The sequence below is a fragment of the Myiozetetes cayanensis genome, unplaced genomic scaffold, assembly GCF_022539395.1.
Source record: "Myiozetetes cayanensis isolate MyiCay16 unplaced genomic scaffold, myiCay2020 scf18, whole genome shotgun sequence".
NCBI lineage: Eukaryota > Metazoa > Chordata > Aves > Passeriformes > Tyrannidae > Myiozetetes > Myiozetetes cayanensis.
Window position 1 is genome coordinate 9,168,387 of NW_026087389.1, and position 27,410 is coordinate 9,195,796.

Here is a 27,410-nt window from a genome sequence, read left to right on the forward strand (position 1 = left end):
GCCCCCGGTGCGGACACGGGGCCCACGGCACGGGGCGGAGGGGAGGCGGTCTTGCTCTGTAAATTTATTCACACGGGGGTGCCCCGCAGCCCCCACCCTTGCCCACCGCTGCGGGGACAGGCAGAGGATGGGGGGCTGGGCTGGGGGCTCCGGGGGGATGGTCCAGGCCCCTCCGGGGGATCACTGGCAGGTGTTGTAGATTTGGACCTGCTGGTTGATGGTGTCCAGCACCTCCCTCATCCTGGCCTCCAGCCCACCCAACTGGGCTGCCTTGGCGTCCAGCACCCGCTCATTCCGCTCGTACTCCTCCTCCAGCGCTGCAGGGACAGGGGGAACATAGGTCAGTCTGGTGCCCTGCCACTGCAACCCCCCAGCCTCCTGCCCCGGCCTCACCTCGCAGCCGCTGCAGCTTGCCCTGGGCGTCCTGCAGCAGCCCCGCGGCCTCGTCCCGAAGCTGCTGTGCCCGACTGCCCGCCTGCCGCGCTCCCTGTGCCCGGTGCTCCACCAGCTCCTGTGCTGTGCGGTAGCGGTCCCGCAGTGGCCCCTCCAGCACCTGCAGGGCAGCAGGGCTGGTCAGCAGGACCCTCGGGGTACCCCTGCTGCCCTCTGTGCCCCCCAGTCACCCACCTGCTTGGCCTCGCCGGCGCGGTCCCGTGCGGTGCTTGCTGCCTCTTGGGCGCGCACGGCTGCCAGGCTGTTGTTGGCACGTTTCACCTTCAGGGCGTCTGTCTGTCTGTCCAGGAGCCCAATGTGCTCCATGGCACCTGCCAGCTGCCGCTCTGCACTCCCCGTCTGGGTCTGCATCTGGGGAAGAGTGGCACAGCGGACTGGTGTGGTCAGAGCGCCTGCACGGTGGGGATGGGGCCCTGAGCATTCCCGCGGGGCTGCGGTGGTGGGGACAGGGCTCTTACCGTGCCGAGAGCTCTCTCGCTGTGCTGGATGTCACCGGCAGCCTGCTGCAGTGCCTGCTCGGCCATGCCCTGGGCCTGCCGCGCCTCCTCCAGCGCCTGCCGCACCGCCTCAGCTGTGCCTCGCACACCTTCCGCCCGCGACCTACAGCCGGATTGGCAAGGTCTCAGCACCAGCCTGCTCTGGGGACTTCTGGAGGGACTGTGCCCCCATATCCCTGGGCTCACCTGGCCCGCTGGGCATCCTGCAGCAGCTGCCCAGCCCGACGCACATCACCAGCTGTCTGCTCCAGGATGGCATCCACGCTGGCCAGGCTGCGCACCCGCGTCTTGATCTCCTCAGCCAGGCGGTGGATCTGAGCCGGGGCAGCCGGGAGTGACAGCTCCAGCACCCGGCTGGCGACCACCTCGATGCTCTCGGGGTCAGCACCCTCCTCTGCGGGTGGGAGCAGTCAGTGTGTCCCCTGAGGCACCCCAGGATCGAAGGGACAGGCAGACCGAGCAGCAGAGAGAAGCAGAGGGCAGGGGACAGGAGATGGTTGGAGGGCACAGGATGGTTGGGGTAGGGCAGAGACCGTGCAATGCAGTGTGGGGCAGGGGTGGCACAGCCACAGCGTGGGGACCATGCAGTGTGATGCAGTGCAGGCTCCAGTGCAGTGTGGTGCAGGTGCAGAGCTCCCCAGCACTGGGCAGGGGGACCAGCTCTCCCGGCATGCCGGCACTCACGGCTCAGGAAGGCCTTGACATGGCTGATTAGCTCCCGCAGCTCCTTGTTGGAGCTCTCCACTCGGGCCCTGGTCTGGTTCGCCTTGTCCAGGGCTGCCTGTGCTCGCATCCGAGCCTCATCCGCCTTCCCCTTGGCCTCGGCCACCTGAACATGGGCAGAGACCCTCGGTGCCAGCCCCAAGGGTTGAGGGACATGGCTGTGCCACCTGCTCCCACCACTGCCTGTGTGCCACACACCTTGTGGGAGAGCTGGGCCATGTCGCTGGCAGCCTGACGCAGCTCCTCCTGGGCATGGTGTGCCCGGTCCAGCGCGCTGTCAGCCTTAGACACAGCTCCACCACAGCTCAGACCCCCACAGCGTCGTCCCCCATCCTCATCCTGGCACCCAGCACCCCCACAAGGGCTCTCGGCGCAGGGCACATTGCCCACCACACCACAGACCTGCAAGACAGCATGGGATCAGGGCAGCTCTGGGCACCATTCCCCTGGGCCCCTCCCTGCATCCCACCTTCTCGTTGAGCGGCTGCAGGCTCAGCGCCTGTGCCCGTTCTGCCAGATCCATCAGTGCCCGCCGACTGGCTGCGTTATGGCGATTAAAGTCATCCCGGTGGCTGGCCAGGAGCTGCTCTGTGCGGTGACGGGTGGCTGCCGAGGTGCTGACAGGGCTGGGCACGGCACGGGTAGAGGCGTCTGCCCGGCGCTCGGCCTCCCGCGACTCCCCGAAGAACTGACGGATGCTGTCATAGGCACCTGAGAGCGGCAGGGGCAACTGTCAGACTGCCAGCCACAGCCCCACCACCCTGGCCTGGCTCTGTGGTGTGGCTCACCGAGGAAATTGGAGGTCTTGAGGGCATGTAGCCGCTGCTCCAGGTCCTGCAGGCTGTGGTTGAGGGCACGGGCGCCCCGGTCAACGGCGTTCAGCACGTGGCTGGCGTTGAAGTTGGCATCCTGAGCAGCCGTCAGCTCCCCCTCCAACCGCGTCAGCCTCTCTGTCGCCTCCTCAATCTGCCGCCTGCAAGGGAAAGGAGTGACCACCCACCCTGGGGCCACCCCAGGAGCCCTGCCCGGTGCCGGGTGCTCACCGCAGCCCCTCTGTGGCATGTGTCAAGTGGGCGGCGGTGGTGGCGGTGGCATTGCGGGTGGCCACCACGTCACGCACGGTGGCCAGATTCTGCTCCAGCTGTCGGAAGGTGCCCTCGAAGGCACCGGCAGCCCCGGTATGCTGCAGGAGGCTGGCCCGCTGTGCCAACGCCCGGGTGCGGGCAGCCAGGTCCTGCACCACACGGTCCCAGTCCCCGAAGCAGGGGTGGCAGGGCTGGCAGGCAGGGAAGGTACCAGAAAACCCTCGAGCGCACTGGTCACAGCGGACTCCAGAGACGCCAGGCCGGCAGTCACAATGGCCGCTGCTGCGGTGACACTGCGTACTGGCTACACCACGGGGATCGCAGTCACAGGCTGCAGGGAGAGTGGTGTCAGTGTGCCATGTGGCCTGCTGTGGTCCCCCCACTGGCACCGGCTCTCACCTCGGCACTGCTGCCGTGGGTCACCCCAGTGGTGCTCCTGGCAGTCGGTGCAAGTCCGGCCCCCAAAGCCTGGCCGGCAGGAGCACTGCCCTGTGAACTGACAGACACAGCGTGGCCAGGGCTGGCACTGCTGCAGGGCACTCCCAGCCCCATCCCATCCCCCCGTCCCTTATCCCTGTCATGTCTCACCTGGTTGCAGGCAGGTGACAGCGCGTGCTGGGGGTGGCAGGCACAGGGCTGACAGCCCTGCCCGCTGGCCAGGTTCCAGAAGTTGGGACTGCAGCGGTCGCAGCTCTGACCCTCCACGTTGGGCAGGCAGTGGCACTGCCCACTGTGCCTGTCGCAGTGGCACTGCTGGGGCCCACAGGTGCTGGCATCGGTGCCCAGGGGGTTGCAAGAACAACCTGGAACCAACAAGTGGGAACAGGGACGAGAGGAAGGATTGGGAGGGGATGGGGACAGGGTGAGGACAGAGGTGGGGATGAAACTGAAGACTGAATTGGGGAAACAGGGATGGATGGGATGGTGATGGATAAGGGTGAATGCAGGATGGAGACAGAGAATGGGCAGGGATACGGTGGGGACTGGATGGAGCTGGGAGGATGAGAGCAGCATGAGGACCACTGATGGGGATGGAATAAAGATGGGACAGGGTTGGGATAGAGATGGAATAAGAATGGTATGGGGACAGATGGATGACAGAGGGGATGAGATGGCAGTAGAGACAAGAATGGGCATGGAATGAGGATATAGATGGGATGGGACAAGTTGGGCATGGGGACAGGGATGGGGCCACAGCGCTGGGCCTGGGCAGAGGAGACAGCTGAGAGCTGCAGGGATTCCACAGCACTGTGCACAAGCAAGGGCAGCCATGTGTGCACATCATCCCCAGGGACGTGCCAGTCACTGGGGGCAAGTCTGTCTCAACATGGCAGTGGGTACTCACGCCTGCAGCTGTGCCGTGTGGCATCTCCATAGTAGCCGGGCTGGCACTCAGCACAGTGTGGCCCTGCCGTGTTGTAAAGGCAGCGCAGGCACTGCCCTGTGCGCCGGTCACACGCCTCCGGGTCTGTCACATCAATGTTATCGTGGCACTGGCAGGGCAGGCAGCGCCCACCAGGCTGCAGAGGGTCCCCATAGTACCCAGGGGCACATTCGTCACAGCGGGGACCTGTGGGCACAGAGAGCTGGGCAGTGCCTGGTGGTGGGGGACTCCTGAGGGCACTGAGCATGCTGCAGGGGCACCTACCTGTGTACCCGGGGCTGCAGTGGCAGACAACCTGCTGGGAGCGGCTGTCCTGGTAACAGGAGGCGGCGAAGTGGCGGGGGGTGCTGGGCCCGTCAGGACAGGGGCAGGGCCGGCAGTGCTGCCCAGAGCCCAGCGCTGGGTTCCCAAAGTGCCCAGCTGCACATCTGTGGGCAGGAGGTCAGCAGGGACCAGGGCTGCTGGCAGCACCCTGCCCTGGTCTGGGCACATACCCCACCTACCTCTGGCACCTCTCCCCGTCCGTGTGGTCACGGCAGCGTAGGCAGCTGCCCGTCCGGGGGTCGCAGTTCTCAGCGTGTCCATTGCACTGGCAGGGCCGGCAGAAGGGGAAGCCCCAGTGGCCGGGTTGGCAGCGGTCACAGCGTGGGCCATGGGCACCCTCACGGCAGGGGCACTGCCCTGTGATGCTGTCGCAGACAGTGCTCACTGAACCCTCGCGGCTGCACTGGCACGCTGGAAGGCACAGTACCCACGGTGTCTGCCTCTGGGCTGCGGAGAGCATCCCTCCCCAGCACCCCAGCCCTGGAGTGCTCAGGCTCCTTGCCCATCTGGCACTCACGTCGGCAACCGCCTGGCCCAAAGCTGAAGGTACCCGGGAAGCAGCGGTCGCAGCGCCGTCCCATGACGTTGGGTTTACACTGGCATTGCCCGCCCTGGTGCTGGCACTCAGCACTGAGCGAGCCCTGAGGATCACAGAGGCAGGCTGCGGGCAGAGAGCGGGGTCAGTGTCGGCTGCCGTGGGATGAGGCCTAGGTCAGGGCATGGGGCTGTACTCACGCAGCGCCCCGTCATGCAGGATGGCCGAGAGGCTGTGCAGGAGGCTGGAGCAGGGCTCAGCAACAGGCGAGGGCCCCGCAGCGTGGAAGGTCTGGGCACAGCGGTACCGCTCGAAGGTCTCCTGGCGCTTCATGGAGCTGGGGTCACCCGCAATAAACATCTCCAGCGAGGAGTAGCGGGGCAGGAGAACCAGCTGGGGGGAGAGTCAATGGGATGTTATGCCCCTCTCCTCCCGTGTTCCCTGTTGTCTGTATCCTGTCCCCCTGAAGGGTTGCTCTCCCTCATCCCACTGCCTGTCTGCCCCTCACCGAATCAATAAGCACGCTGGCAGTGGGATCCTTCTGAGCAGCAGCACAGCCCAGCTCCAGGCGGATGGTGTAGGAGACACCCTTCTCCAGACAGACAGGCTGGGGTAGCACCACATACCTGGTGGCAGCAAAGCAGAGCAAGGGTAGCTGTGTGCCTCTGGTGAGCCCCAGCACAGCCCAGCCTCAGCAAGACACTCACCTGGCACCAGAGGGGAGGCTGGTAGAGAGCTGGTCGTCAGCTGGGATGGTGTTTCCACAAGGGCTGCTGGCAGAGACAGGGCTGGGGCGCAGCACCCTCAGCCTCACCTCCTGCCAGGCCTCTGGGTGCTGCCGGAAGAGAAGGGGCAATGTCAGAAAGCTTCACTGTCTGGCACTTCCCAGCACCACCTCCCAATGTGGCAATACATCCCATCACAGGCTTCACCATGAGCTGCTCACCTGGGGCTCGTAGCGGATTATCACATCGTACTCGGTGGAGAAAGGCACGTCACTCACATGGAACTCCAGCCAGCCACCTTCCAACATGCGGGCAAAGCCTGTCCCCGTCCATGAAGCCGGGCGGTCTGTGGGGGGCTCACGCTCCACCACCGAGCCCTGGTGCAAGTGGGGGTTGTGAGATGGGACACTAAAAATTGCCTTGGCCAGCAGACACTGCTCTGCCCTGGACAGCAAGGCAGACCACCATTGGCTTGGGGACCCTGCAAAGGGGCACCCCTTGCCTGATGTCCTCCCCAGAGACACTTTCATGCCTTACCTGATGCAGCCGAGCATCCTCAGCCTCGTAGGTGTAATGGTCCAGGTTGATGCGGTAGAAACCAGGTTCCACCTGTTCACACTGTCGTCCCATCACGTGGCTGCGGCACTGGCACTGCCCTGTCTCCATGGCACATCTGGTACCCCGGCAGCACCATCAGCCCTGATGCTGTCAGGGATGCCCCTTGCCCGCTGTATCCCCACAGAGACTCACAGGTTGTTGCGGGCACCTCCCACATCACAGTCACAGGGTCGGCAGCCCTGGAGGTCATGGCTCAGCCCCCAGTGCTCAGGCTGCAGAGGGCAAGGGTGTCAGGGAGTGCCCAGCTGCGATGCTACAGCACCGAGAACTGTGCACGGGCCCCAGCGCAGCCCCACTCACCAGGCACTGGTTGCAGTTGCTCCCGGTCACCAGCCGCTTGCAGAAGCACTCCCCGCTGACAGGGTCACACCGGCTGCCATCAGCCACAGTGCCACGGGGGTCACAGCGGCACCCTGCACGGAGAGCCAGCAGTGTCCAGCAATGCCAAACCACAGACCTGACCCCAGGGGGTGCCACCCCGGTACCTACGCTGGCAACCCTGTGGGTTTTCGGTGCTGAGGCCAAAGAAGCCGGGTTTGCAGCGGTCACAGCGGGGACCAGCCACATGCTCCTTGCAGCGGCACTGCCCTGCAATCAGCCCCCTGGCTGGGTCATCAGCTCCGTCGCACAGCCCACCGTCCAGAGAGCCCGCAGGGTCACAGTCACAGGCTGAGGGTGCAGACAGAGTCAGCACCATGATCACCACACCACTACCCTGCAGAGCCTGCGCCACATCCACACACCCCGGCACCGACCCCGGCACCGACCTCGGCACACTGTGGGGTCCCGCAGGTCCTTGGTGGGGTCCTTGTAGTAGAAGGGTTTGCAGAGGTGGCAGCGGCGGCCCATGGTGTTGTGCTGGCAGTTGTCACACACAGCCCCACTGGTGTTCCCCGTGGCCAGGAACACGGCCATGTCGAAGTGGCACCGCCGCGAGTGCTCGTTGCAGTCACAGCCTGTGGGGACAGCACCGCAGCAATGGCATGTGGCACTCCAGCCCCCACCTGGCAGGTAGCACCTGCAGTGCAAACCTCCCCAGTCTGGACTCCCCTTACCCTGATACGCAGCCACCACAACCTCAAACTTCCCCAAACTACAGCCTACAGCACCCCAAAAAAACCTCCCAGCCTGTCTGCAGGATGTCACCTTCCACTCGACCATATCCACCATGCAGCATCCCAAACCCCCTGGCACAGTGCAGCCTGCCAGCCCCAACACCAGGATCACTGTGCCAGGAGCCAGTGCCAGCGTGGGCACTCACGGCGACAGGCGTTGGTGCTGGAGCCCTCAGCCGGGCGCCAGGGCAGGTCATGGTAGAAGTCCTCGCAGCGCTCGCAGTTCAGCCCCTGCGTGTGGTGCTTGCAGACACAGCGCCCGTGCACCTGCCAGGATGCCACAGTCAGGGGCTGTGGAACCAGGCAGTGCAGCTACCCAGCTTTAGCAGGGTACACGGGGCTGGCTCGCCCTACCATGCCGTCGGCGCTGGCGGGGGCCCCGCTGAGCGGGGCGCACTCAGAGGCGTGCCCGTAGCAGAAGCAGTTCCCGCGCATCACCAGCTCGTACAGCGCGTAGTAGTACTTCTCCCGGATCTCCCGCCGTGAGTCCAGCAGGTTGTCCCCCAGTGTGTGCAGCTTGGTGAGGTTCACCCGCAGGTTGGTGACGCGCAGCAGGTCTGTGGCACGGAGAGACTTGTGTTGGCATGGGGGCACATCCATGCACAGCCCACCGCTGCTGGGCACAGCGGGGCTGGGCTGTGCGTGGCATAGCAGGCTGTGGTGGTTCAGAGGAGCTGGGCATGGCTTGGCTCTGTTGGGCATGGCTGGGGTGGGTCACACCACCATGTGCATGGCATGGGGTATCTGTGAAGGGCTGCTGTCCAGGCTGGGCTGTTGGGGTTTTTTACAGCAGAGTGTATTGGCCCAGGGCTGTGCATTGTTTGGCTCACAGACATGTGGTTGCACGTGGCCAGGCTGGGCTGTACGTAGCTGCGTAGCTGCGGGGATTCAACTCCCATGCACGTGGCTGTGCACAGTCTGCCTGTGGGTGGGCCAGGGCTCTGCACACCCCAGCAGAAGCAGGCTGGGACCCCACCAGTACAGAACAGTGCCCTGGGCACAGCACCTTTACGGGTGATGGGACACTCACACTGGGGGTTGTGCTCAGGAGACAGCTGTCCCCGATGGATGCAGCCTGGGGGCCCTGGCAGGAAAGGACAGCTCCCCCAGAACTGCAGCTTCCCAGAAGCCCTGCCCTGCAGATTCCTCCCCTCCTGCTCCCAGTCTAAATTTAGCCCTGGGTGATTAACCCACTGCATCTTGTGCCCAGCATGACTCCCCATCTTGCACCGCGGCTGCTGCTCAGCACTGGGTGCATCCATGGCACAACCATCCCCCTCCACTTGACCCAATACAGCCTGACCTTTAGCTGCTCCCACAGGGCAGGGTGCAGGAGGGGCCCGAGCACCCGCTGGATCAGGGCTGATCAGGGCTGGATCAGGCCCTGACCCCACTGTGAGGCTCAGAGCAGGGAGAGAACAGCCAAAATAGCTGCGCCCAAAATAGAGCAGCCAGGCAGGAGCCCAGGGCTGGCGACTCACTCTGGATGGCGGGGCTGTAGGGGTCCTGGATGGGGATGGCAGGGTCCAGCACTCGGTAGATCACCTAGGGGAAACAGCAAGGTGGTGAGGGGAGAACATGGGGTCCCTCAACCCTCCTGGAGTGCTGCTGGGGCCTCACCTCCCCCTCAGTGGAGGGCTCGATGTCAGAGTAGCGGGACTCGCAGACAACATCATCGATGCGGCGTGGGGGCCCATGGGGGACGTGGGGGAAGGAGGCAGAGCAGTCATAGGCGAAGTAGCGATAGACCTTCCAGGTGCGCCCAAAGTCGGCCGAGCGCTCCACCAGCATGGCCGCGGGGCGGAAGGTCTGCAAGGCACCCAGGTGGGATGGGGGCCAGCCCCACAGCCTCCAGGGACCTGTCTCATGCCATCCCAGTCTGGGTACCCTAAATGTTGGGACCCACCTTGAAGGTCATGATGAGATGGGTGAAGTGGAACTCGGCCTCCAGGTCCAGCTGGATGCTGACATGCTCCACGCCTGGGGATGACAGGTGTGATTGGTGGGAGCACCCACTTGTGGCTCCCAGGGGCTCGTCCCCCCCATCCGGCCGTGGTCCAGGGGTGCGGTCGTGGCCGCCAGCTGAGTCACACTTCCTCAGCGTGGGAGGAAGGGAAAGAGAGCCCCCCGGGACAGGACAGGATGCCCCGCCATCCCCACCCACTGCTCACCATTCTCCGACTGCCACCAGGCTTTCTTGGGACGGGGGGCAAAGCTGGTGACCACATTCTCGATACGGTGGCTGTTGGTGTTGGTGCGGGCATCGTAGGGCCGTCGTGAGTCACAGATGAAGCACTTTTTCTCCTCCTGCGAGTGGGAGGCTCAGCGTGTCTCTAGCCCTGTCCCGTGACCCACATCTCCGTCCGGTGCCCCCAGTCCCCGTCCCACTCACCTGGAGGTGGCTGACGATGCAGTAGGGCTGGGGCCGGCGCAGCCCGCAGGTGGAGGTGGCACTCAGGCTGGCGGCTCGCCCCACCAGCAGGTCCCCAGTGGCTGGGTAGCAGCTGCCGCGGGCACAGCCCTGGGGGGAATCGGGGGCCAGGGCCCCCCCCAGCCCTGCGGGGCGGCGGGTGGCTCAGGGCGCAGAGGGGCGCAGGGGGGGGCCGGGGCCAGGGCTCCCCCCGCCGCGCCCGGGGCCCCTTCCGCGGTCGCCCGGAAACGGGGCGGCGGGGCCGGGCCGGACCCCGGCACCCACCGGCCCCGCTGGGCGGGGGGCGCGGACTCACCGGCCAGCAGAGGCAGCAGCAGGAGGGCGGCGGGGCTCCGCTTCGCCGGGCTCCGCATCGCGGGGCGCGACGGTGCGGAAAGGGGCGCGAAAGGCGCGCAAAGGGGGCGCTCGGCAGGTGCCCGGCGGTCCCGTCCCGTCCCGTCCAGACCCGCTGGTTCCCGTACTCGGTCCCGTTCCCACTCCCGTCCCCGGCCCCGTCCCGGTCCCTCCCGGCCGCTCCGAACTGGGCGGCAGGCGCAGCGCTCGGGGCTGTGCGGAAAGCGCGGGGCGGATCCCGGCCGGAGCGGGGAGCGGGGGAGCGAAGAGGCCGGGACAGGCGGGAGAAGGCAGGAGGCAGGAGCAGGGGGAGGCAGAAGGCACCGGACACAGGCACACACAGTTCAGGGCTTTATTTGCAGGCGCGCCCGCGCTACAGGCGCTTGCAGAGTGGACGGGACGCCCGGGCTCGGGGACCGGAGAAGGTCTGCGGGTCAGGACCGGCCTCGGCCCCACTGGCGGTCCCTAGCAGGTGGCGTAAGCGTTGGCCCTCTCGCGGATCTCCTGCAGCAATCCCGAGACCTGCTGCTCCAACTCCTGGAGTCGTGTCACCTTTGCCGCCATCGCCCGCTCATTGGCCCCAAAGCGCTGCTCCAGGTCTGCGGGACAGGGGACACAGTCATGGTGCAGCCCACCACCATGTCACCAGCCCACATCACTCTTGGGGCACCAGGTGGGATGGGCCCAGGGGGACACAGGGAGATGTACAAGGACATGGTGGGGAATGCGCCCCACCATGTTCTCCCCCTCACCTTCCAGCTTCCTCTTGCTGTTGCTGGCCTTGTCCAGGAGGTTTCGGGCCTCTGCTGTCAGCTGTGTCACACGCTGCAGGGCCCCATCAGATACCCCATCCAGCACTCTCACCCGGTTCTTCAGCAACACATAGCGCTGCGTCACGTGTGCCAGGTCCTGGTGGCACAAGGGCACGATGGTGAGGCTGAGCATCCCCAGCACTCTGTCCCTACTTGGTGCCACACCGTGGCCGAGCAGGGCTGGAGCTCACCTGGCTGAGGGTCCCCGAGGTGGTGGTGGCACGCTGTGCCCCGTCCTTGGCTTGCTGGGCCATGTGGCGAACATCCCGCCCACGCTCCTGCAGGGTAGCGACACGCTGCGCCAGCTCCTGCAGCCGCCGCTGTGCCCGCGACTCCTTCCCGTCCAGGGCCTGCAGCTTGCGCTCCGCCTGGGCAGGTATGGACACCGGCTGTGGCAGGCACGGCAACTGCCGCACCCACGGTGCCAGGCCCGCTGCCCTGGTGAACACACGGCACCCACCCTGCACCATTTACGTTCCCCCAGGACCAGCCTCCCTACTTATGGTGCGCCTAAGGCATCAGTCCACAGTACCAACCCCATTGCTCCCACTGTGCCCCAGAGCACCAACCCGGTTGCCCCCAGCATGCCCAAAACAGCATCCGCACTCCCAGCCACGCTGGTGGAACTGGCTCCACTCCCCAGCTGGTGCCCCTTACCTCCCTGGCTTTGTTTTCAGCTGCCCGGATGGCATTCCTGGCGCTCTGCAGAGCGCTCCCTGCTGCCGTTGCCTGTGCCCGTGCCACCTCCAGTGCCTGCTGTGTCTCCACCAGCTCATCCCTCACACCTTCCGCTCTCTCCCTGTGGCAGCATGGGCAGCTCAAGCCCCTGCCAGTGCGGGGGGACTGACCCCATACCCTGCCCACCTTGGCATATCCCCCATAACTCACCTGGCCTCCTGTCCCTGTGCCAGCAGCCCCTGTGCCATGGCCAGCCCCTTCGCTGTGCCATTGAGCACCGCATCCACCCCCTCTAGCTGGCTGATGCTCTCCCGCATCTCCCACAGCAGCTCCTGGATCCGACTGGGGCTGCTGGGCAGGGAGATGTTCAGCACCTGCCGGGCCACCAGCTCGATGCTGCCTGGGTCAGCTCCCTCCTCTGCAGGGACAGGGGAGGAGGGTGGGCTCAGGGTGGGCGCACTGAGCCCCGCCATGCCCACATGCCCACCTGGTGCTGGCACTACCTGCCAGGAAGGCCTTGATTCGGCGGATGAAGTCCCGCAGCTGGGCTGTTGTCTTCTCTGCGCGGCTGCGGGCAGCCTGTGAGCGCCCCAACGCCTCCTCCGCCCAGCTCCGTGCCCCCCGGGCCAGCTCCTGCACCTCCTGCATCTGGGGGGCACCCGGCTGAGCAGGGGGCACAGGGAAGCCCCGGGAAGGGGGCATGGGGGTGAGCAGGGGGCACGAGGTTATACATGTGAGGACAAGATGGGGGCCTGCAAGGGAGCATGGAAGGAGGGTGCAAAGGGTGCAGAGGGTACAGAGGGTGCAGCAGCAGCCCAGGTGGGCACACAGGTAGGACAAGGGGCAGCTGTGAAGGGGCATAAGAGGGACACACAGGGCTAATATCCTTGAGGGCATGGAAAGGGCACAAGGACAGCATTGAAGGAGACGTGCAAAGGGATATGGAAAGGGCACAAACAGAACATGGAAGGGCACATCAAAATGTCATGGAAAGGGCACCAGAGGGCCATGTAAAAGGGACACAAGGGGACCTCAGAAAGTGTCATGGAGTCACCACCCCTACCTTCTGTGCCACAACACCCAGCTGCCCTAATGCCACCTCCAACATGCTGTGAGGCATTACGGGCGCTGCTCAGGGCTCGAGCTGAGATGGGCAATGCCCCTGCACACCCCATGCCACCGCAACGCCGTGTGCCCTCACTGTCCCGGCACAAAGCTCCTCCACAAGGTGCGTGCTTGCAGCTCTGGTCTCCAGGCGCCCCACAAATCTGTGATGATGCCAGTGGTGGAGATGGCAGCTCAACACTGCATGGGGAGAGACCGTCATGCCACTCCCGCCAGTCCTGCTCTCACCTTCTCATTGATCCTGGCAATGCTGAGTCCCATCACCCGTTTCTGTGCCTCTCGCAAGGATTTCCGTGCTGCGGCTGTGCCACGGCGGAAAGCATTGCCCCGCTGCCGCAGTGCCCGCTCGGTTGCCCGCCGTGTTGCCTGTGACCTGCTCAGCTCACTGGCTGTGCCGTTGGCCACCACCTCTGCCAGCCGAGAGACCTCCGCCGATGCCAGGATGCTGCGGTAAGACTCTGCAGGTGCTGGTGTCAGGGTTCGGCCAGGATGGCTGCCACCAACCCCTCCAATCCTCGCCAGATGCTCTTACCGCTGAATCCAGTCGTTGCTACGGTGCCAAGGAGGATTTGGAGATGGGAGGTGGTTCGGTTGAGACCTCCAAGCCTGTGGCTCAGCCCGGCTAGCTGGTCATGGTGCCGCACATCTGCCTGTGCCAACTGGTCTAGATGTTGTTCCAGCTCTTGGAGGTGCCTCCAGAAGTTGTCCAGCTCCATTCTTTGGGTGGGGATGGGGTCTTAAACTTTTTTGGGGGACAAAAGGAGGGTCCCCCCCCCACCAGCCCAGTGCACACACTTGCCTGGTGCCATCCAGCTGGCCGGGCAGTCCATTGAGGAGGGGGCTACTGGGGTTCTCCCCTTCACCCAGCAGTCGTTCCACACGCCTGAGGGCCTCCTCCAGCTCCCTCAGGCGACGGGGGCTGAGTGGGAGCGTGGATCCCCCCTCCCTCAGGGCCTGCACCTGTGCCCCAAGGCGCCGCAGCCCGTCCTGCAGGCTGCCCACAGCCGGGTCCCAGCGCCCGAAGCAGGGGTGGCAGGGCGAGCAGTGGGGGAAGGGCTCCCGGTAGCCCCGCTGGCAGTGGTCGCAGTGCAGCCCCCCAAATCCCAGCCGGCACTGGCACTGCCCACTGTCCTGCTCGCACTGTGGGCTCTCGGCACCCAGTGGCTCACACTCACAGGCTGCAGAGACAGTCAGATGTGTGTCCCCACCTCCCCACAAACACCCATGCCCCCAGAGTGCCACCACGTTCCCAGCATCACACCATATTCCCCTGTGTCTCCAAAGTCCCACCTATGCCCAGGGTCTCCTATGTCCCCACAGTCCCACCATGTAGTATGCAGGGCCCCCTGAGTCCTCCGTGTTCCCACAGATCCCCCATGTCCTCAGGGTCCCACCATATCCCCAGCATCCCACTGTGTCACTAAGGTCTTCTGTGCCCCCAGGGTCCCACCATGTCTCCAAGATCTCCCAAGTCCCTTGTGTCCCCAGTATCCCACATTCAGAGTCTCCATCCATGTCCCTAGAGTCTCACCGTGCACCCAGATTCCCCCCACACCTCATGTCCTTGGAGCCCCGACAGCTCCAAGCCCCTGGGGTGTGCCCATACCTCGACACTCCTGCTCGGGGTCTCCCCAGTGGTGCTCCTGGCACTGGGAGCAGACACGGCCCCCGAACCCAGGCCGGCACTGGCACTGCCCTGTCACCTGCAGCAACACTGCTGTGCTCACCTAGTGGCTCACCAGGCCCCAGGAGGGCAGTGGAGCCATGACAGGATGCCAGGGAACTCACCGTGTCACAGGCAGGGTGCAGGGCATGTATGGGGTGGCAGTCACAGGGCTCACAGCCCCCTGGATTCCCCAGGCTCCAGAACTGGGGTGCACAGCGGTCGCAGCTCTTGCCCACAACGTTGGGCCGGCAGGCGCAGGCTCCCGTGCCACGGTCACAGGTACAGGTGCCATTGGCACAGTGGGAGGCCAGCGTGCCCCGTGGGTCACAGCCACAGCCTGCGGGAGGGTGGGCAGCCACGTGGGACTCAGCAGTGCCCTGCTGGTCCCAACACCCCAGATCTGCCTAGCCCCAAAACCCATGCACAGGCCCAACACCCCTGATCCCAACACCCCACCAACCCCAATACCTGTCCCCTGCCCAGTCCCAACCCAGGCACAGCCCCAAACCTCATCTAGCCCTGACCCCCAAGCCCCAAACCCCTCAACATCCCAAAATTCTGCCCAATCCAACCGCCCTGCACAACGTCAATCACCCCACACTCAACCACAGCCACAAGCCGCATCCCCACGCCAAGCCCTTGCTTCAGCCCCATTCCCCCATCCCAAACGCCTCGGAGCCCCCTGCCCCGCTCACGCCGGCAGCTGCGCTGCAGGGCATTGCCATAGTAGCCGGGCTGGCACTGGGCGCAGTGAGGCCCGGCAGTGTGGTACAGGCAGCGCAGGCACCGCCCCGTGCGAGGGTCGCAGCCCCCCGGATCACTGGCGTCGATGTTGTTGTTGCACTGGCAGGGCCGGCACACGCCGCCCTCCATCTCCGGAGCTCCGAAGTAGCCAGGGGAGCAGCGGTCACAGCGGGGCCCTGTGGAGAGTGGGGGCTGTAGGTGCTGGGGTCCTGCAGCTCCAGTGCTGGGGGTCCCCACTGCACTGTGCCCGCTCTGGCCCTCACCTGCATATCCGGGTGCACAGAGGCAGACAATGTGGTGGGTCTCCTCATCAGCGTGGCAGGCGCTCCCGTGGTAGTGCCGCGTGCCGGGGTAGCCAGGACAAGGACAGGGCCGGCACTGCTGGCCTGAGCCCAGCACAGGGTTCCCATAGTAACCATCCTGGCACCTGCAAGGACAAGGGAAGAGTGCCCAGTGGATCCACCACAGCCGTCATATACCATCCCACCATCCCATCCATCCCATCTCATTCCATTGTATCCCATACCATCATACCTCATCCTATCCTATCCCATTCCATCTCAGTCTCATCCATCCAGCTATCCATCCATCCATCCATCAATCCAATATCCAATTATATACATCCCATCCTATCCCACTCTGCCCCATCCCATCCCATCCCATCCCATCCCATCATTCCAACATATCCCATACCATCACATCTCATTCTATGCTATCTTGTTGAATCTATTGCATTCCATGCCACACCACACCATGCCATGCCATGCCATGCCCATGCCATGCCATGCCATGCCCCCTTCCCTTGGCCCTGGCTCACCTCTCGCAGTGCCGTCCGTCCGTGTGGTCGCGGCAGCGCAGGCAGGTGCCCGTGCGGGGGTCGCACTCCTCAGCGTGCCCGTTGCACTGGCAGGGCCGGCAGGCAGGGAAGCCCCAGTGGCCGGGCTGGCACTGGTCACACTGCCGGCCCACGGTACCAGGCTGGCACTGGCACTGTCCGCTCACTGCGTCACACAGCTGTGACAACGAGCCCTCCGGGGAGCAGGCACAGGCTGTAGGGCAGCACAGCTCCAGTCAGGCACAGGGATGCAGGGACATAGGGATGGACAGACAGACAAGCAGGGGACCAGCACCCATCCCAAGGGCTGTGGCCCAGAAGGGCTCATGTGGACACACAGGTCCACAAGGACACGAGTGGACAGACAGACAAGTGAGTGCAAGGCAGGACAGTGCCCACAGGGGACTCAAATGGATGGATGGATGGATGGATGGATGGATGGATGGAGGGGGGAACTGAGATGGGCTGCAGGACAACAGAGCTGAGATGGACACATGCATGGACAGATGTACAGACAAGTGAACAAGGCAGCGAACAGGGAACTGATGGCTGGACAGAGACAGACAGGAGAGACAGGGATCACCGGCAGATGCAGATCACCACTTACGGCTGCATCCCTGGGGCCCGAAGCCATAGCTGCCTGGGGTGCAGCGGTCGCAGCGTCGGCCAATGACGTGGGGCTTGCACTCGCACTGCCCACCCTGGACCTGGCACTCGCTGCTCCGGGAGCCCTGTGGGTCGCACTGGCAGGCTGTGGGAGCAGGGCCAGCATGGGGCCAGGGCTGCCCTGTCTGCACCTGCCCACACCTGCTCACACCTGCCTGCGCTCTGCCCGTGCCTTCCCACACCTGCCCATGCCCTGTCACCACTCTCCTGCCCACCCTGCCATGGGCGTGGCCACATCCTGGCCCACTGCTCCAGGCAGGGCTCCACCCTTGCCCACTCCTCGGTCCCGTCCCTGCAGGGGTCCCCACTCACGCAGTGCCCCGCCGTGCATCAGGGCTGAGACGCTGCAGACCAGGCGGGCACAGGCCTGGGCCAGGGGGTGTGGGGGGGCCATGTGAAACACCTCCAGGCACCGGTACCGCTCCAGCTCCTCCTGGCGCGCTGCCGCCTCTGCCCCGTGGAAACCTGGCAACTCCAACACCCGTGGCAGGAGTACCAACTGTGGGAAGGGGAGAGGAGAGGGGGCTGGGGGTCACAGACAGCCCCCACTGCAGGACTTGGCCCCTGCCATCAAGATGAATCCATCTGCCCCAGGACAGCCCTAATCCTGCTGGAGGCTCAACCACCCAGTTCCATCAACAGCCCCAGTTCCAGCTGACATCCCCAAACTCATTTATACTCCCATACAAATTCTTATCCCCAGAGACTTCCTTATACCCTTCCACACTGACATCTCTACGCCAGCCTCAGCTCTAGTGAAGTCCCCATCCCATCCCCATCCCCATCCCATGCTCACCCCAGAGGGGGATCACTGCCCACCCCAGCCTGTGGTCCCCCATCCCTGCCCATCACCCCACCCCTGCCAAGCTCCAGGCACGGGATGCAGTGGGACCCCCCTCACCGAGTCGATGAGGATGAAGGCGCCGGGGTGGCGCTGGGTGACACCAGCCCGCTGAAGCCGCATGGTCACCTCATAGGGGGTGCTGGGCTCGAAGCAGAAGGGCCGGGACAGCAGCACATACCTGTACAGAGTCAGGTGTCAGGGCATAGGCACAGCAGGGCCATGGTGACAGCCAGGGGTCAGCAGTAGGACCTAACTGCCTTCCTTGTCCCTGTCCCCATCCCTCACCTGTGTGGTAGGATTGTCCCTGTTTCCATCCCATCCCCATCCCTCAGTTCTGGGAGTGTGGTAGGTCTGTCCTTGTCCCTGTCCTGTCCTGATCCTTGTCCCCACCCCCATCCCACCCCATCCCATCCCGTCCCACCTCTGGCTGTGGGGCAGGCTCTCACGGTACATCTGCTCGGAGGGCAGCAGGTTCCCGCAGCGAGGGCTGGTGGGCAGCACCCGGGAGCTGACACTGACCACGACCTCCCAGTCCTCAGCTGACTGTGGCGACAGGCGAGGCAGCGTCAGGGCTGTGCCGTGCCGGGCCATACATGCCATGGCTGTGGCCGTGGCCATGCTCACCTCAGGCTCATAGCGGATGAGCAGCTCGTAGTCCATGGGGTAGGGCACGTTGTCCATGCGGAAGGTCAGGCCAGCCCCGTCCCGCACCCGGGCGAACCCCGAGCCCGTCCAGGTCACCATGTGCCCGGCACCGTGCCGCACCACCTCCTCCACGTCCGGCTGGGCAGGGCACCGGCACAGCTTGGCCCAGGCTCTGCCCCCAGGCTGCCCCTGCCCCACAGTGCCCTGCTGTGCCCTATCCCACCACCCCAGGGCTCACCTTGGGGGGCTGCTGGCGGCTGCGGCGCATGGGGACGCGGAGCTGGGGGACATGGGGGGGGTTGCGCTGGTGCCGTGAGCGTCCCTTCCGCCCCCCTGACTCCCTAGTGTTGTACTCCAGGCAGTCCTGGGGCACCTCTGCCCGGATGGCACCCTGCAGGGATGGCGTCAGGGGACGGTGGCCATGCATGGGGACAGCCATGCACAAGGATAGCCATGCACAGGGCATGGTAACAGCCACATGCATGACAGGGCGACAGCCATGCATGGAGCATGGTGACAGCCATGCATGGAGCATGGTGCACAGTGACAGCCATGCACAAGCACAGGGACCCCCAAAGAGACTCACCGGGAGCTGGGGGTGGCTGTGGCCATGGCCGGTGGCCTGCTCAGCCTCGTAGGTGTAGTAGTCGAGGGGGGCGCAGAAGAAGCCGGGTTGTACCTGGTCACACTGCCGCCCCATGATGTGTGGACGGCAGGGACAAGCCCCGTCCTCCATGGAGCACCTGGGGGTGACCATCCTGTCCCTCCGTCTGTCCTCCAGTCTGGCTCTGTCCTCATCCATCCCTCCATCTCTGGGGATGGAGATCCCTCTCTCCCTCCATCCCTACCAGCCCCCTCTATCTTTCCAGCCCTGTCCCCATCCCTCCACCAGTGTTCCCATCTCTCCCTCCCCATGTGTCAACCCCATCCCTGTCCCCACTCCCAACCCATTCCACGCCCCTCCAGGGGCTGTCCTAGGCCCCACCGGTTGCTGTAGGCTCCCCCGAAGTCACAGGCGCAGGGCCGGCAGCCCCCCAGGTCGTAGCTCAGTCCCCAGAACTCAGGCTGCAGTGAGGAGGGGACATGTAGGGATGTGTGAGGCCAGCCCAGCCCTGGGGGTAGCCATGGGGCTGGGGAGAATTGGAGGATGCAGTGCATGGTGTGGGACAGGCTGGGGCACTCACCACACACTGGCTGCAGGAGCGCCCGGCCACGAAGCGTTTGCAGTAGCAATCCCCACTGATGGGGTCGCATGGGGAGCTGCCCATCACCGTGCCCCTCGGGTCACACTGGCATGCTGCCCCCCACACATGCATGTGCATATGTGGGGGGCTGCCATGTAGGGCCCACAGCCCATGGGCTTCATGGTCATCCTTCCCCATCCCATGTCCTTTCATCCCTCACCCCTCCATCCCCATTCCTCCACCCTCAGCCCTTCCATTCTCATCCCTCCATCACATATCCCTCCATCTCCATGCCTCTATCCCATCTCCATATCCTCATCCCTCCATCACCATCCCTTCACCTCCATTCCTCCATCTCCCTCACTCCCTCCATCCTCATCCAACCCATCCCCATTTTTCAATCACCACCCCTCCATCCCCACTCCTGCATCCTCAACCCTTCATCCATACCCCTCCATCATCCCTCCACCCCCATCCCTCCACCCCACATCCTCCCACGCCCATCCCTGGGTCCCAGCTCACGCTGGCAGCCCAGTGGGTCTCCATGGCTCAGGCCGTAGGCGCCGTGCCGGCAGCGGTCGCAGCGGGGACCGGCCACGTTCTCCTTGCAGCGGCACTGCCCCGCGATCATTCCCAGCACCACATCTGTGTGCCCGTCACAGGCACCTCCATCCAGCGAGCCCGCCGGGTCACAGTCACACGCTGCCAAGAGAGACAGACCATGGGGAGATGTGGCTGCCAGCATCAGGAGCTGGTGGCACCAAGAGTCACGGGGCAGGGACAAGCAGTGGGGTCAGGGTCCCAGGGCACTCACGGGCACAGGCAGTGGGGGCACGGATGTCGGAGCGAGGGTGCCGGTAGTAGAAGGGTTTGCAGAGGTGGCAGTGGCGGCCCATGGTGTTGTGCTGGCAGTCATCACACACAGCCCCGCTGGTGTTCCCCGTGGCCAGGAACACGGCCATGTCGAAGTGGCACCGCCGCGAGTGCTCGTTGCAGTCACAGCCTGTGGGGACGGCAACATGGCACAGCATGCGGCAGCGTAGTTCCCACTGGCAGGCAGCACTCCCAGTGCCAAATCTCCCCAGTCTGGACTCCCCTTACCCTGATATGCAGCCACCACAACCTCAAACCTCCCCAAACTACAGCCTGCAGCATCCCAAACCCGCTGGCACAGTGCAGCCTGCCAGGCCCAACACCAGGATCACTGTGCCAGAAGCCAAAGCCAGCGTGGGCACTCACGGCGACAGGCATTGGTGCTGGAGCCCTCGGCTGGGCGCCAGGGCAGGTCGTGGTAGAAGTCCTCGCAGCGCTCGCAGTTCAGCCCCTGCGTGTGGTGCTTGCAGACACAGCGCCCATGGATCTGGGGGGAGCACCTGGGTCAATGTGACTGCTGGGTCCACGGGGACCGTGCCGTGCTGGTGGGTGCGTGTCTCTCACCATGCCGGGGACGGAGGGCGTTGGAGCGCCAGGTGCAGGGGCACAGTGGGCAGCGTGGCCATGGCAGAAGCAGCTCCCACGCAGCACCAGCTCATCCACAGCGTAGTAGTACTTGTGCAGCACCTCCCGCCGCGAGTCCAGCAGGTTGTCCCCCAGCGTGTGCAGCTTGGTGAGGTTCACCCGCAGGTTGGTGACGCGCAGCAGGTCTGGGGGGGCATTGCTGTCAGCACCTGCCCCAACGCCAGCCAGCCCCACGCCCCCAGCACCCCCGGCCACGCACCCTGGATGTCCTGGCTGTAGGGATCTGCCACAGGGATGGAGGGGTCCAGCACCTTGAAGATGACCTGTGAGGAGGAAGGGATGGGTAACCCCATACCTCCCAGACCCCCCATTCCCCTCTGCATCACCCTGTCCCCACGCACCTCCCCATGGCTGGAGGGCTCAATCTCAGAGTAGCGCTGGTCACACAGCACCTCGTCCACAAGCCCTGAGGGCTGGTTGGGGATGCCAGGGAAGAGCTTGGAGCAGTTGTAGGCAAAGTAGCGATAGACCTTCCAGGTGCGTCCGAAGTCGGCTGAGCGCTCCACCAGCATGGCCGCAGGGCGGAAGGTCTGCAGGACACTGAGGTGGGACAGGGGCCAGCCCCACAGCCCCTGGGGGTCCATCCTGTCTATCCCACCCCATCCCAGGCACCCGTGTGCCCAGACACACCTTAAACTTCATGATGAGGTGGGTGAAGTGGAACTCGCCCTCCAGGTCCAGGCGGATGCTGACATGCTCGACGCCTGGGCAGACAGATGGCTGAGACTGGGGAAGACCCCCATGGCCATGCAGCCCCAACACACTCTCACATGGGACAACACCACTACTGCCCCAGCCTCACCATTCTCTGACTGCCACCAGGTCCGCTGGTCGTGGGGGCCACTCAGGTAGATGACGTTCTCAATGCGGTGGCTCTCAGGCAGGGATGGGTCCCGTGAGTCACAGGTGAAGCATTTCTCTGAGTCCTGTGCCCCGGAGCAGCACCGTCAGGGATGGGTGACCAGAGGCTGCACCAGTGCCCAGCTCTGTGGGCCTGTGCCAGAGCCATGCTAGGACCAAGTGGGCTCACCTGGAGGTGGCTGACGATGCAGTACTCCTGGGGCCCGTCCAGCCCGCAGGTGGAGGTGGCGCTCAGGAGGGCAGCTCGGCCCACCAGCAGGTTCCCAGTGGCTGGGTAGCAGCTGCCACGAGTGCAGCCATGGCTCAGGTCAGGTTCCTGCCAGCCCCCTACTGCCAGTCCCCCTGCTGCAGAGAGCATGAGGGCATGGGCTGGGGGTGTGCCAGGGCCCCTGTGCATCCCCAGCTCCCCCACACACTCACCCCACCCCCAGCCGTCCCATCCCGTCCCATCCCTGCATCCCGATCCACTGATGCAGCACGAAGCTCCATGATCCGGAAAGGTGCTGGCAGCAGCGCTGGGGCCTCGTGACCAGGGCAGGGAGCAGGGTGACTGGGGGGCTGGGCTGCCTGTGCTCCTGAGGGCCTGGGCAGCCCCAGGGCACCAAGCGGTGCCGGGGGGAGTCAGGAGCCGGGTCAGGCGCTTGTTAATCCCCACAGGGCTTAGCGCAGCCCGGATTCCTTGCTGGGTTTTGTGGCAGTCAGGCCCTGGCTGCTGACAGCCGGGGAGCATCGCCATTGCCACCACCTCCACTGCCCAGCACCCTCTTCCCCAGGTTGGGGTCCCTGAACCACAGCACCGCAGGTACACAGGGTGCCATCGAGGCCACTGCTTACCCAGGAGGAGGGCAAGCACCAGGAAGTCCATGGGCAGCCACAGGATCAGCCTGGGGGGACACGGAGATGGCACTGCTGCAGGGTGCAGGGTACAGCTTAGCATGCAGGGTGTCTGGCGCCTAGCCTCTCCTGGCTCTGATACAACCATGCAGTCCAGGGGACAAAACCCCCACCCCGGCACGATGGTGCTTCCTGGGGATAACACTGGGAATTGGAGTCAGGTGGGATAGTTGGGTCCCAAAGTCGTGCCACGGTCCTGCATGGCCCTGGGGGGCTGTGGCATACAGACGCAGGCACGCAGCCGTGCTGCACACCCCCTGACCTGGCACGAACTGTGCCATGCCCCATCCTGCCGAGCTCAGGACGGATCCATTCTTTCGAGTGTCACTAGTGTCCCTGGGGGGTACCAGTGCCGGGCCAGGGCCAGCCTGGGAGGGGAGCCAGGAGTGCTGGAGCCGGCTGGGCGAGGGCGTCCCTGACGCTGGCTGGGGTCCCACTGTTAAATTTAGGTTGGAGCAGCCTTTTGTGCTTCCTTCTCTCCCGGTACCTCCCGCTCCCAGCCTTGCAGGAGCTGGATCAAAGCCTGGCCCCGGCTCTGCCCAAACACATCTCTCCTGTCCCCGCACGGAGCCAGCCCAGGGCAGGGGGGCTCGGGGCTGTCGAGGGAGCTGCAACATTGTCCCAACACCCACCCCGCTCGAAGCCACGCCAGGGCGGTGGGCGAGGTGGTGCAGAGCCACGTGCTTGCACGAGGGTCCCCGAGCCCCGCGAACCCCCGGTACCTGGTGTCCTGCAGCGTCCAGCGGGACCAAGGCCAGGGGCGAGGGCGAGCGGGACTCGCTGCCCCCGAGCTGGGTGCGCAGAAATGAGCCGGGGCAAGGGCAGCGATGGGATGGCGGCTGGTGGCCCCCCTTCCCCGTGCACGATTCTTATTCAAATGGGCTGCCCGCTGAAAGGGACGGCGGTCTCCAGGCTACGGGAATGTCACTGCCGATTCCTTCTGCCTGGAGGCCCCTGCCGCCTGCCCGCCCGCGGAGGCCTGGCCGGCCAGGCGTCGGCAGCCCGGGCACGCCCCGGCCCCCGGGCGGCACGGTGGGCCCCGCCGGCAAACAAAAGGGCGCCTCGTGGACCGGCGAGCCAGAGACACCGCGTTCCCTGGGCTCCCGGCACGGTGTGGCAGGAACGCATCTGCTGCCACTGGCAGCAAGGCGTGCGGGGCGGCATGGAGGGATGGGTGCCTGATGCTCCAGGAACCGGTTGGCACAGCTGCGCAGGGGTCACGGCACCATTCTTTGCCCCACCTGGGGATGCCCCGTGGCAAAGGCACCGGCACAGTTGCGCTGCAGGGTGGAGCCGTGCCGGACGTCTGCCTCACCAGGAGCTCACCCGGACACAGCCACGATGCTGCTGGCTGGGAACATCCCTCCCAATGGACCCAGCCCTCCCCACCGCCACGGTTCCCTGGGCAAAGTCCAACACACCTCAACCCCAGGAAGTGCATAGCAGGAGTGGGGCACCCGGCACTCCTCTGCCGAAAGACCCCACGGTCCCTTCCTTGTGTGCTGCCTCATGCCAGTTGCTGGCACCCAGGCTGTGCCATGGGGCTGTACCGTGTGCCAAGGGCTGTGCAGTGCAGCAAGGCTGTGCCGTGCCGTGCCCAGGGGCTCCCCTCCGGCATGCCGGCTCCTACCTGTGCCCGTGGGGCCTGGGGTTCTGCGCAGGTGGCTGGTGGCTCAGGTAGGCTGCGGAGTTGAAGGCCCACTGGGCTCGGGCTGGGCTCGGCTGCTGTTCCTGGAGGAGGGCAGCCGGTGCCTGTCTCCTCCTCCAGCAGCCGTGCCAGGCAAGGGGAGGGACCTATCCGCACAGAGCTTTAGCCAAGGTGAGGCAGGGGCCAGGTACACACTGGCAGTGGCCCATGTATGGCACAGGAGTGCCCTGTCCTTCGGCTGGCCAGGAGCCGGCATGGCATTCCCACAGGGCTGCTGTGCCCAGTTGTGCAGCACGTGGGGCTGCTGAGACAGGCAGCCCAGCTGGGACTCGCCCTGCACTGCACGGGCCCATCTGTGCCTCTTCAGAGCACATCTCCAGCAGTGGTACCAGGACCCCTGGGGCAGCATGGCAGCCAACTGCACTCCCCCAGCATCCATGCCAGATGGATCCAGTTCCCTCCCAAGTGCTGGCACTGTGGGCACCACCATGCCCCACTCACCTCGTGCTGGTCAGTGCTGCTCAGGATCCTTTGGACTGGCTGGGCTGGGCACTGAGCCGGCAGCCCTGCAGGGAGCACGGCTGTGCAGTGGGGCCAGGATCCACAGAGAACTCGCTGTCACGCAGGGATGGTGCCTTTTATTAGCCAAGGCCGGAGGAAGGAAGGGGAGCTGTGTATCTCCACACCAAGGCCATGCTCTGGCCGCCCGCCGCCAAGCAAGGTCACAGGCAGACAAAGAAACAGCTCCTGGCCATAGGGGTGCCAAAAACCACACTCCCAGGGACACCCTGACACAGCCAGGCTGGTCCCACGCACCTCAGCGGGACAAGGGATGCCATGGGCAGTACCCTGCCAGCTTCCCATGACTGGCTTTCAGCAGGCATTGGGAAACCTGGAGGAAGGGCCAGGCTGTGCCCAGTGAGGCTCCAGCAGTGCAGGCTGTTGGCTAGGCATCACCATCTCATCAGCTGGGAGAGCTGGTGGAAGATGAGCTGATAAAGAGCCATTAGCACTGGTCAGCATGTCTGTGTCAAGGGATCTTGCCACACAAACCTTATCTGCTCTAAGGAGATCCGAAGAGGCCTGATAAAGGGGCCTGATAAAGGCGACTGTAACAGGATCTCTGGCCTTGAAGAGCAATGTTAAAGTGCGAGGGAGGGATCCTCAGTGGCATCTGTGAGACAGGAAAGGTGTCTCAGCCCGTGTCCAGGCTCCCCTAAAGACTGGTCTGACTTCCCACGCCAAGCTGCAATCCCCTCGGCTGCCCCAGAGCAGAAGGCGTGGCCATGTCCGCCCAGGGAGGTGCCCTGTCTCGGGGCAGCTCCACTGGCTGGAGATCTGCCGGGAACCCTTCCATCATCAGCATTTCAGCGCTGCTGAGCATCCCCTCTCCCTTGGGCACCCACAGCCTGGCTCCACCGGCACCTTTCAGCAGCCATCAGGGCACTCTTGCAGCAGTGCAGAGGACCCCCCCTCCTCGGCAGAGCCCCCGAGGCCCCGGGGCAGCCTCTCACGCCTGGCCAGCCCCACTTGGATGGACTTCAGTGTGCACAGCAGGCAGCCAGCACTTCCCTGAACATCCTTAGTGAGCGGAGAACTGTTTAACTGCTTCCCTTCCCCAGGAATGAGCCACAGCACCGGAGCTGCTGTCTGCCCAGGGCCACGGTCCCACCACCATTAGTGCCGGGTCAGCGCACCGGCGGCCCTGCAGCACAAACCGGATCCAGATCGCGGGCCGGTGAACAATGGCGTTTCTGTTGAATTAGCTGGCCAGAGGCTCCTGGTGCAGAGTGGGCAGATCCAGAGGGAAACCGCAGGGTGGGCGGGCAGGCTGGGGCTGGCAGAGCACCTGCCAGTGCAGTGCCAACCTGGCATGTTTTCTAGGAACTAACCAGGAATGTGGATTTATCCCAGTTTACACCAGTTCAGCACCACTGGCACTCATATGGAACATCTCCCACCCCACTTGTCTGGGGTATTCCCCACCCCAAGCCAGGCAATACTTAATGGAGCTTGAGTAATATCAAACCTCCCTGGGGGAATTAGGAAGAAGAGCTAGGGGTAGTCTGCAGCTGAGCATGTCCCATGCAGCAGCCAGGCACACAGGAGACACCATTCCATGGAGCTGACGGGGCCGGGAGCAGGAGCCCAGGAAGGAGCAGTCTGTCAGGGCCCGAAGAAAAGCTGGACACACTGGGTGGTTCTGAGCACCATTTTACTGAAGGGCTGGACACCTGCTAGGACTTCATAACAAAAAGTTCACTTCATTTAAGAAAAACAACAGTCTGTTTTTTGTCCCATTCCCTCTGAAGAGCAGAATACTAATGCTGTCTTTTTCACTAAGCAGTGCCATTCCAAAATATACAACACAGAGTGTGGAACAGCCCAGCCTCATATTAACATTAAATATTATTAGAACTTCGGAAACATTTTACACAAACAAATGAAACAGTAAAAAGTTCACTCAAGAACAAGATGGGTCAGTTGTAAAATCATCATACAAAGTTTGTTACTCGCCCTTTCACAGGCTGCAGTTGCTGCTCCTCAGCCATTGCCTGGGATCCCCAAACACCAGGGAATGCCGCCGGTCCCAGCCGGAGCGGGTCGGTCACGCTGTGGCGTGGAGACGGCTCTCTTGGAGATGATGGTTGGCAGAGAGAAGCGCAAGGGGCCGGACAGTGCCCACCCAGAACCCCTGTGTCCCTCGGAGTGGCTGCCGTGCCTCAGCTTGGGAAACCCTACTCCTCAGGAGTGCGGCACTGGGAACCAGGAGGAAGGACGGTGTCACACACCGTGCCTCCCCTGCCACAAATGCCAATGCTTTTTGTCCCGACCCAGGCCTGGGCAGTGCAGCGGAACAGGGGCAGGAGGGGAGGTATTTCTGGGGGTAGCTTTGCAGCACCTTCTCTTTTAAAACAGCACCATGTGCCTGTGTCTGTGGGAATCAACAGACACTCACAGGGGCTGCCTGTAGCCACAGGAACACAGGAGCAGAAAGGGCTAATTAAGACAACAAGGAGAGAGTCCCAGAGGATAATAAGGCCTTTAAGGGACTCCCTGGGGAAGG

General features: G+C 64.3%; 2 protein-coding genes across 2 annotated transcripts; both read right to left on the reverse strand.

Annotated features, from left to right (window-relative positions):
• Nucleotides 1–51: 51 nt before the first annotated feature.
• On the reverse strand, nucleotides 52–10,351 carry LAMB2 (laminin subunit beta 2). The gene is made up of 33 exons (XM_050312939.1): nucleotides 10,186–10,351; nucleotides 9,852–10,015; nucleotides 9,631–9,766; nucleotides 9,366–9,439; nucleotides 9,080–9,268; nucleotides 8,941–9,004; nucleotides 7,814–8,016; nucleotides 7,606–7,726; nucleotides 7,112–7,300; nucleotides 6,834–7,013; nucleotides 6,645–6,757; nucleotides 6,477–6,556; nucleotides 6,264–6,399; nucleotides 5,948–6,103; nucleotides 5,709–5,836; nucleotides 5,510–5,627; nucleotides 5,202–5,394; nucleotides 4,984–5,127; nucleotides 4,646–4,877; nucleotides 4,407–4,570; nucleotides 4,104–4,328; nucleotides 3,347–3,561; nucleotides 3,158–3,254; nucleotides 2,717–3,089; nucleotides 2,462–2,646; nucleotides 2,143–2,384; nucleotides 1,872–2,075; nucleotides 1,635–1,779; nucleotides 1,137–1,344; nucleotides 912–1,053; nucleotides 628–804; nucleotides 394–553; nucleotides 52–317 (listed from the first exon to the last, which is right to left on the reverse strand). Exons 1-33 carry the CDS (start codon nucleotides 10,241–10,243, stop codon nucleotides 181–183), a joined length of 5,352 nt encoding a protein of 1,783 aa, XP_050168896.1. The 5' UTR covers nucleotides 10,244–10,351; the 3' UTR covers nucleotides 52–180.
• Nucleotides 10,352–10,573: 222 nt separating this feature from the next.
• On the reverse strand, nucleotides 10,574–24,483 carry LOC126638782 (laminin subunit beta-2-like). Its single transcript, XM_050312940.1, is given in 36 exon segments — nucleotides 10,574–10,822; nucleotides 10,976–11,132; nucleotides 11,227–11,403; nucleotides 11,693–11,834; nucleotides 11,924–12,131; nucleotides 12,217–12,361; nucleotides 12,777–12,821; nucleotides 12,823–12,981; nucleotides 13,067–13,296; nucleotides 13,371–13,555; nucleotides 13,638–14,016; nucleotides 14,445–14,541; nucleotides 14,627–14,841; nucleotides 15,200–15,424; nucleotides 15,512–15,675; nucleotides 16,066–16,297; nucleotides 16,691–16,834; nucleotides 17,062–17,248; nucleotides 17,651–17,771; nucleotides 18,015–18,136; nucleotides 18,218–18,376; nucleotides 18,477–18,629; nucleotides 18,825–18,981; nucleotides 19,224–19,303; nucleotides 19,423–19,535; nucleotides 19,945–20,124; nucleotides 20,237–20,425; nucleotides 20,662–20,782; nucleotides 20,860–21,065; nucleotides 21,140–21,203; nucleotides 21,282–21,470; nucleotides 21,571–21,644; nucleotides 21,743–21,866; nucleotides 21,971–22,146; nucleotides 22,636–22,685; nucleotides 24,326–24,483. Coding segments are annotated over 35 exon segments (5,484 nt in total). The 5' UTR covers nucleotides 22,667–22,685; nucleotides 24,326–24,483; the 3' UTR covers nucleotides 10,574–10,688.
• Between the last annotated feature and the right edge of the window lie 2,927 nt (nucleotides 24,484–27,410).